This window comes from Capsicum annuum, chromosome 5 (assembly GCF_002878395.1).
Source record: "Capsicum annuum cultivar UCD-10X-F1 chromosome 5, UCD10Xv1.1, whole genome shotgun sequence".
Taxonomy (NCBI): domain Eukaryota; kingdom Viridiplantae; phylum Streptophyta; class Magnoliopsida; order Solanales; family Solanaceae; genus Capsicum; species Capsicum annuum.
The window spans coordinates 32242913-32252512 of record NC_061115.1 but is presented as its reverse complement, the minus strand read 5'-3'; the positions used below and the strand labels follow the sequence as shown (position 1 = coordinate 32252512).

General features: G+C 32.5%; 1 protein-coding gene across 2 annotated transcripts; it reads right to left on the bottom strand.

Moving 5' to 3' along the window:
- Positions 1 to 819: 819 nt before the first annotated feature.
- Positions 820 to 6608, bottom strand: LOC107870639 (plasmodesmata-located protein 6). 2 transcript variants are annotated; one of them, XM_016717225.2, is made up of 3 exons: positions 4982 to 6608; positions 1983 to 2090; positions 820 to 1255 (listed from the first exon to the last, which is right to left on the bottom strand). In XM_016717225.2, exons 1-3 carry the CDS (start codon positions 5715 to 5717, stop codon positions 1245 to 1247), a joined length of 855 nt encoding a protein of 284 aa, XP_016572711.1. In that variant the 5' UTR covers positions 5718 to 6608; the 3' UTR covers positions 820 to 1244. The 2 variants fall into 2 exon arrangements, with proteins under 2 accessions (XP_016572711.1, XP_016572712.1); XM_016717226.2 differs by having other exon boundaries at positions 1964 to 2090; positions 4982 to 5957.
- Between the last annotated feature and the right edge of the window lie 2992 nt (positions 6609 to 9600).

The window sequence follows — 9600 nt, the reverse complement described above, 5'->3', positions numbered from 1 at the left end:
GCATCGTCTATCCATAAGAAATGCTAATTAACCTATTAATTAATTAGTTAACTTTTTCATTCAACATTTTAAGTAACAAAAAAAATGTTAGAAAAAAAACTGCTTAACATAAGCTAATATTTTCATATCACAATATAATAATGGTTATGTTTACAAGGCATAATAAGCCATGCCGCTTAATTCCTATGGAACTTATGCCGATAGATAATTTTGTAACTTGAGCCGGGGGTCTTTCGGAAACAGCCTTTCTACTTCATCAGAGGTAGAGGTATGGACTGCGTACATCTTACCCCCCCCAGACCCCACAAAGTGGGAATACACTGGGTTTGTTGTTGTTGTTGTTGTTGTTGAACTTATGCCGATAGAGGCGTAAGTTATTATCCCCAAAACCCACAAGTTATATCTTACAAGACGTAATTTTGTCTCAATACAACTAAGTTTCAGAACCCAAAAAAGTTATGTTGTAAAAGACATAACTTATTCTTGTAAAATTTATACCGAGAAAATTAGATACTACACAATCTGGTAAACTATGCACAATAACTTAAGCCTTATAGGATTTATGTCCGATAAAGCAAAAGTTTTCTAAACTTATGCCTTGCGAATTTCATAAATTTTAAATGAGTAGTAGGGAGAAAAGTTAAAGACCATCCTGAAATAGGGACATTCCAAGCAAAATCGTAACATAATCTTGTTGAGAGCGTCCCTAATTAGGGACACTCCAAGCAAAATTGTAATATAATTTTGTTGAGAGCGCCCCTAAAAATGAATACTGCAATATGCGAATTTGAATTTAATCAAACTCTATGAAAGCAACGATTAATGAACTATACAAAAACGTCTATAATTGAATATAAAATGTTGCTTACATGAAAAGGAGAGTGCAGCAAATTGCATATTTCACAACAAAAAGGTCACCAACTTCACACTCATCTTTAGTAGAAAGTGAGCACTTATACAAAAAAAATATTAGAGGACATTGCACTAGCTACTATTATTGCAACAAGAAGATATCTTCCTTTTTGATTTTATCTTTGCTAATAAGCTCCTTTTTCCTCCTTCCAAGCACCTTTTTGGCTAACTTTTGAGTCTTGTTTTGAATATATAACTAGGAAGAGAAACTTGAAAACAAAGTGGAAACTAATTTACAATAGCTAAGGAGCACCAACAAAAAGCAATTTACCAAAGTAACAAGCTATGGAGAAGAAAGTTATTCACAAAGGACCAAGATGTGCATGTCTCATTTATTTACCACCTGCAATTTTCAAAATAAAGGGGGATCAATTATTGTCAACATATTACGTGTCGACGTTTGACTCTCCACACAAAGAATGACTTTTAAAATTTATGATCTAATACAAATGACAAACATTCGTGTAATTATAAATCATCTCATTGAAAGTAAACTGAGAAGTTTAAAGTTAAATTATTTCTAAATTAAGAATGTATATATCATGTTATTTTAAGACAAACTAAAAAGAAAAGTATCCTTTCTCAATTATAACTATAACAACTATGGGTATATGTAAACCTCCCAAGAGTAATTGTTTGACAAATATGCTATTTAAATATGATAACGTTCCTAAGTTGTTTGGATCAGGCCACATAATAGATTAGCAATATGCTTGAGATGACAAGCAAATAATCAATCAGTAAAATCTCAAGATAAACCTTCATCTCCTGAAAACTACTGACTAATCAAATAAAAGAGGCAACTTCTTATGACAACGCACTTTTGGTTCAAGATCGAAAATTTCAAACACGAAACTGGGGTAGACGGAGTATAATATTGGACTTAAATGGAGGGTGAAATGAATAATAATAATTCCTATGATCGATCCCAATTTATTCGTATAAGATTGAGACGTAATTATTGAGATATTGACTCATTACACCTTTTAGCAAGTGGCATATGAAGTATAAAAGTAGATGATATTGATAAAGATAAAAAGATGATGCTAACCTCAAAAGAAGAGACTAACCTTTCCTTTCACAAAGCTTACTTAGAACAGAAAGGAAAACAATGAGGACTGCCACACCAGCTATGAGCCCAATTGTAATTGCAAGTGTCTTTTCAACATCTTCATCTCCTGCAATTTTATATGTCCAAACTTAATTAGAGAAGCATATAGTCTCTCTACATATTGAAGAAGATTCACGTATATTGGTAATTATGGATCTGAATCATTCGGTCGTCTAATTTACAAAATATATACAAAGTGTTTAGTTAGAGTACATAAATTGTGTATACGTACATGCTTATATGCAACATATACATATGACATTGTATATGTTGTGTATATTTCAGTCATGTTGGTAAACTAGTTGGCTGAACAGTACAGTGTATATTGATAACTATACCTTATATGTGTACTTCTGATAGTTTGTTAATTTGAACACTAACTAGTTTAATTTGGATAACTACATTTTATCAACTTACTCATTCAATGTGCACTTTGTATCAAGTCATTCATATAGTTGAATATAATTCGATTTTTTTGTGCACACCTCTCCTTCACATATATTTATTAGGAAGAATATGTGGCAATTGACAGAGCCACTCTTGTCCAATGGGTTCGTTGAAATATTATACTTATGTTGAATCCTATTGATTTCTTTCGTATATTTATCTATTATGTTTTAGCCCCTTCTTAATAAAAATATTGGTTTCGCCATTAAATGCGAAAGTACCTTGTATACATAGGTATATTGTGACTAAAACTTTTTTTTGAATCAATTTGTTTTACCCCTCCTTAGAAGCTACCACTCTTTTTTGCTCTATTAATAACTTAAACTCACAACCTTCAGACTGAAAGTGGGGGATATTTATGATCCGAACAACTCCCTTTCGTAAATAGGATCAAAACTTGAATCAATGAGTGGTATGGAATTTTTTCCTCTTCTAGTGAAATCTCCCAATAAATGAAAGAGTGACAAATAAGTTAGCAAGTGGAATATTTTGAGAAGCACAATTATCTGGAGTTGCTAGTGGAAGAGTGACCACATTTTCTTTTGTCATTACTTGTAAGAGTAATAAACTTCCTAGAAGTTCTTTTGCATTTGGAAAATGACAAACGTCAAGGCATGGACTACTCCAGTGTTTCTTAGAAATTAAAGTAATCATGATAGGGATCAGTACTCTTGTAGAATAATTGTATATGTTAATGATTATTAACAATTTCTAACAACTAACGAGGGTGTCATGTAATGATTGTTTTCGATTGATGTCTATCCCTTTAAAAATTATGGTCAAGTGATTATGCAATTAAGTTATGCTTAGTGTATGAATCACCTAGATTACCTAATACTATCAATAATTAAAAGGGGGAGGTGAAGCGCGATAAGAAATGGACTTTAGGTCCCAATTAGCGCAATCTAAAAGTCAATTTTTAAAATGACAAATGTCCAAAATCAACTCTCACACCCACCCAACAAATATATATTGATTGAAATTTGAACAATATAATATAAGGACCTAATATTTGATAAATTAAATTTTTTAAATAAATCTAACTTTTAATTATAATTATAAATTAATATTGGGCCTAACTTAATCCATATTGAAGATCATATAAAAAGATGAAATCACCCATCAAGATGATGCGAGAAATTTTGATAAAGGGTTTAGTTCTAGAAAGTAAAGCATTAGTAGTAAATTTTCATGAGATGAGGACATTAAATGTATTTTTTATCTTCTTTTATTTTTGGAAGTAATCATCAAGAAGAAGGAACCCTTCCCTCCCCCCACGCACCCCCCTCCCCACCCCCACGCCAACCAAACCATGAGAATTAAGCTCTTGCAATTATGAAACTTGTTGATCTTTGGGAAAGGAAGAAAGCAAGAATAGTTACACATACTTTTTTTCTTTTCACTTTTACACAATTTGAAAGAAAATAATGCAAATAAAGCAAAAAGGCTAGCCTCTATGATTACTCATATAGCCAACCTAAGAGAAATAGAGAACCCTTCCTCCATTTCTAGTAACCTAACCATCTACCTTTTATTTAATTAGAGTTGGATTTAATCACCTTACACCTATATCATAACTACCCCTCTCAAGAAGAAAAGTAAAATAAATAGTATATACCCATAAAATATTATAATGGTTCAAATAAAGAAAAAAAAATTCTTAATTACATATAAACAATTGAATATTTCCTATTGTAAGGATAAATGAGTTCAAAAATCATTTTAGGCTACAAATTTGAACCCTAGTTGTGACATTTTATTTGTAATTTACAATTTTATATACATCCATTTTAATCTATGTGATACATTTTTTTAATTAATTCAAAAAAGAAATAATATCTTTTCATATTTAGTAGATAACGAATTAACTTTAAAGTTCTCATTTTGAAAATGAATTTACAAATATTTATAATTTATTTTGAACCACATAAAAGTCTTTTTTATCCTTAAACTTCCTACCTAGTCAAACACCTTTAAATTTCCTAACTAGTCAAACACTTCACATATATTGGAAGGAAAGAATATACTAGCCCGATTACTTTATTCAAATATTTAACCAAGCAATTATCACTATGTCAACTAAATTTTGTCAAATCCAAATACCAAACCTCAAACTCTATTTTTCTTTTCTACAATATTTATTTAATCGATCCATTATCATCTTCAATTATCATGGACTTAAGAAGCAAATTTACAAATTTCGACCATGCATGAGAACCTCACATAACTTAAATCTACTAGTTTCCATAGAGAAGTTAAAACAACAACCTACCAACTTTCTAGAAAGATGATCTGTATGCAACTTTACCTTTATCTGATAAAGATAATGAACAATTTCTATTACATATCTAACTCAAGTAAAACATAGTTAATCATAAGAGAAGTTAGAAAAGAAATTAATTAAACTACTTGGGATAATATAATTTCATCACAACATTTTTACCAACACAAACCAAATAAATAGAAAGTCATAACTCATACACCACCACCCATGGTGGCGGAGCTGCTTACCGCTTTTAGAGGTGAATCCACGCTCAGAGAACCGCGCGTAGCATTTCGACAAAAACATATCTCCCCAAGGTGAGGACCCACACTCGCTTTTCAACCGTTTGATCGCCTCCGATAAACAATCATCACACTCACTCGTACTCATATCTTGGGTACACTGTGCTACACCTTGTATTTTCCCTGACCCAGCAACCCGAAAATACTGACCCATACCCGATAAATAAGTCAAAACGCCATCGTTTCGTGTTAACATACTCGAATCATCCATAACGTACGGTCCACATTTATGCATGACAACTCCTTTGTCTTCAACTCCAAGAAAAGACACATTATCGTACTTTACGAAACAACCGTCTAATTGCAATGCGCCGCCACATGAGACGGGGCAGAGCGTACCAAGCTGACTCACTGCCGCGGCGACGCATTTACGACAGTCGGAACTTCCTAAGTCGCCACGGCATTGAAAAAGCCCGTAGACTACATCGTTTGCGCCCGAACCTGGCATGGAAATTTTGAAACTGTTGTAATTTGCGTAACCTGCTGAGTTGACTAGGGAAGTGAGTACTGAGTTAACGTTTGATTCGTAAATTGTGCTAGGATTATATTTTTGTTGTGAACATCCACCATATACAAAAGATTGTATAGAAGCATTTGATTGGTGTGTGAAGATCAAGAATATAATTATCATATTGTAAACAAGAAGAACATGAAGAGAAAGTTTTTTTATATAAAGCTTCATTTTTTTGGTTCTTCTTGTTCTTTGGAGTAAGGGGAACTAGTCTTTCAATGTATTTTGTATGGAAATTTGGTGGTGTGGGGTGTGTTTGGGGTGGGGGGGGGGGGGGGGGGGGGTTGTGTTGCTTGGTGTGGAGATTTACGTGAGAAAATGGTGAACTCAAGAAGTATTATAGTATGTGATTAGAGTTAAAGGGGTATGGGATATGGACCATGGAGCTATATATAGGACGACTACTATAATAGCATGAAAAGAAGAGAGAGAAATTGGTGGGGGGTATGTTTAGTATTTGATTTTAGATGTTATTTTAGATTTTTTTTTTCTTCTACTTTTCTAATATGGAATTATTAGTTGATCTTTATTTATTTTCTGTGAAACAGCCTAACATTACTTTAGATAGGAGCAGAACGAATTAATGACTTAAGCTGAAAGTAAGTTCTCCGGATCGATGTATCACACGACAGAATAGATATCTTGGTCTAGATCCTATAATTTTCCTATTACACTGAGATCAATAAAATTAACATAAACAAAGACGGATGCTGAGTACTCGTATTTTCAGTTGAAAGTATAAATTTATAAAAATTATAGCAAATAATAGATATGAGTACATAACCTTATAATAAGTTCAATATTAAGAATTTTTAAAGATTATATGCATAAAGTTTATATTTTGCATCACCTCTAAATGGACAGATATTGAAAAGAGTACTCTTGAAATAAGACAAAGTTACGTTATTTGTGTAATAAATAAAAGTAACCCTATAGCGTTAAAAAATCTTCACCCTAATAATATACTATATAACTTAATATAATTAGAGTATGAAAAGAGGACTAAAGGGGAAGTCTTTGTGCATTGTGTGTTTGAGGGGCTACCATAGACGTGGACAAAGTTCCTTTGGACATAGAAAACTTACAATAATACAGGTACTAGTGTTTTTATTATATAAGTATTATATATAGAAGTTGTAATATTGTCTTTATACTGTCTGCTAAAGGTATTTTCTCATTTTGGCTACTAATGCTTTTTCTAGTGGCTTTCCTTCATGTACGTATAAGTGAATGATCTAGAATCTTCGTGTTCCCTAACATTTAAAAATAAGGACAGTCCGGTGCACTAAAGCTATCTCTATGTGCGGTGTCCGGAGAAGAATCCCACCACAAGGGTGTATTGTAAGACACCCTATCTTGCTGTTGGAGGTAATTTTCAAAGATTGAACCCGTGACCTCCTGATCATATGACAAATAAATTCTATTAAATGTATTCTAAAAGAAGATTGAAACTAATTAGTTAGTATGAAAAAAAATTAAATTTATATAGACTTATTAAGCTACAACATAAAAATAATAGTAATATTATAAATATAATTTAACTTATAATTTCATATCGATTGCTTCTCTTAATGCCTCAATAATTACTCTATAATGAATCAATCTATAATTACTCTATAATGAATCAATAACTCACTAGTTACTTTAAACACTCGTCAAATTTGAAAGATTTCATATTTTGTAAAAACTTCTACTGAACTCGAGATGATAGAAGATGTAAATTAATGATAGGTGTCTTAAATCAAATTGAATATCACTATGAAACTATGTTGAGAAGGACCTCCCCAGTAATAGCATGGACATGTCACTAGAGCCAGTGAGCTCAATTTCAGTACTGAAGAATTGAATCTCTTAAACTATATATCAATCTTCGATTCCTTATTCAAGGCTCTTTGAATGGATTGGAGGATCAAAAAGCTATATCTACTATATATATTTCAAATAATTCTTGGAATCTTTTCCTATTTTTTGTTTTGTCTTTCCTGATAGCATTACTCAATGCATCCACAATACTTTTGTTGGACATAGTAACTCGTATGCAGATAGACCTTTTTGGGATCCTTATAATACTGATAACCAAATCAAAATTCGGACCAAACATATCATTATAGATTGAATCTGATTTTCAATATTGTACTTTATGTTTAATGGAATAAATGATTCATATTCATAGAGTCCGGAGCCTAAATGACAAGTTTTTTTTAGTCAAAATTTCAAAAGGGCACCCCAATACTGAGAAATTTCAAAAGGGACAAGGTAAACATAGGTGTTTACCTTGTCTATTAAGAAGCTAACGCCGTCAGTGCAAATATTAGAATGTAAGGTAAAATGGTGAGTTTACCTTATAAGGTAAAATGGTGAGTTTACCTTATAAGATAAAATAGTGAGTTTACCTTATCTATTATCTATATGTAAGTGTCGGCAAAGTGTAAGGCTACAAGGTAAATGGAGTCATTAACCTTGTAAGGTAGGATCCCATGTTTATCTTGTAACAACTTTAAAATTCTCGCTGCTATATAAAGAGTGTGAGCAGAGGTTCATTTCTTGTATCAACTCAAAAAAATTGTTAAACTTCATAACTCAAAAATTTGTTGAACCTTATTCATTTCTTACTTTAAAGTGGATAAGGAAAGAGTAAATTCACATTGGGGTGGTGAAGTTTTGCATGATGGAGATTCAGTGCGATATAGTCGGCGCCCTATAGTGGTTCAACTATTTCCTTTATCTCTCAAATATGATCGTTTGAAAAGGTTGTTTAGGAGTAAAATAGGTATTACTAATCCGGAAGATGATGTGGTTATTTCTGGATGATATCCGAATTATTTTACGTCCAACGGACAACCAATATTTGGTGAAACTCCTATTTGGAATGATGATTCTTTATCTTTATTTCTTCGCACCATTGAAATTTTTGGTAATCGCCTTAATTTACAAACGCTTGTCATGTATGCGTGTGAGGAACATTCTCCTATTGTTGAAGAACCCACGAACAGTGAGTTTGATGTGCAAGTAAGTCAAAATTCTTTGAATTTGACTATCGATTCTTCAAGAATGGCAATGGAACAACAATTTGATGGTGGATTTGAACATATTATCAAAATTCACCCGGACTTGTGAATAATTTTGATATGGGAGGACCTAGAAATGTGACTATGAATTTGAAAATTTTTAATTCAAGTGGTCCACAGTATTTTTTTTCGATGGAGGCAACTGATAGGTAATAAACAATCCATTTTATTTAATTAAGTAGTTTTTTCCTTATAATTAATGAGATGATTTATCCATTTTGCAGATTTAATGATTGTGAATTTACGCTCACTCAACTCACAAAAATTGTGAACAATAATGACGACGTATAAGGGGAGTTGGATAGTGATGAACCTTCACAATATGAATCGTCAGATAATGATCAATCTTCTGATGATGACGGTGATGATAATAATAATGAAAATGTTAATAGAGAGTCTACACCCGTTGGTGTCTATACTGACAATCATTCTTCCATAGCACACTACAAGAATACATTTTTTTGTGACGACTTTCAGTGGCGACACAACCAGTTGCCACAAAAGCTAGCATTTCTGTGGTGACATATAAGGGTTGCCACAAAAGGTATAAGATTTAGGGGCGACCGTCAAAGTCGCCACTAATAGTGACATATTTAGTGGCAACAATGCATAGGTTGCCACAAAAGGTATAAGATTTAAGGGCGACCGTTAAAGTCACACCTAATCGTGAAATATTTAGTGGTGACTATGCGTAGGTCGCCACAAAAGGTATAAGAATAATGACATATTTAGTGGCGACTATGCGTAGGTCGCCACAAAAGGTATAAGATTAGGGGCGACCGCTAAAGTCGCCACTAATAGTAACTAATAGTGGCGACTATGTGTAGGTCGCCACAAAAGGTTTAAGATTTAGGGGCGACCGTTAAAGTTGCCACTGATAAGACTCTCAGCTCGAAATATTTTACAACCTTAGTTACAAATAAAAATTATTTACGATAATAATAAAAATATAGAATAATTAATTATATAAATTAAAAGGCCGAAAA

Bases quoted from the DNA above. Each gene is read 5' to 3' on its own strand.
- LOC107870639 (XM_016717225.2), bottom strand. From the start codon at position 5,717: ATGAAGCTTTATATAAAAAAACTTTCTCTTCATGTTCTTCTTGTTTAC. The intron at 2,091-4,981 runs GTAAGCAGCTCC...ATAAAATTGCAG, and splicing joins TGGATTCACCTCTAAAAGCG to GAGATGAAGATGTTGAAAAG.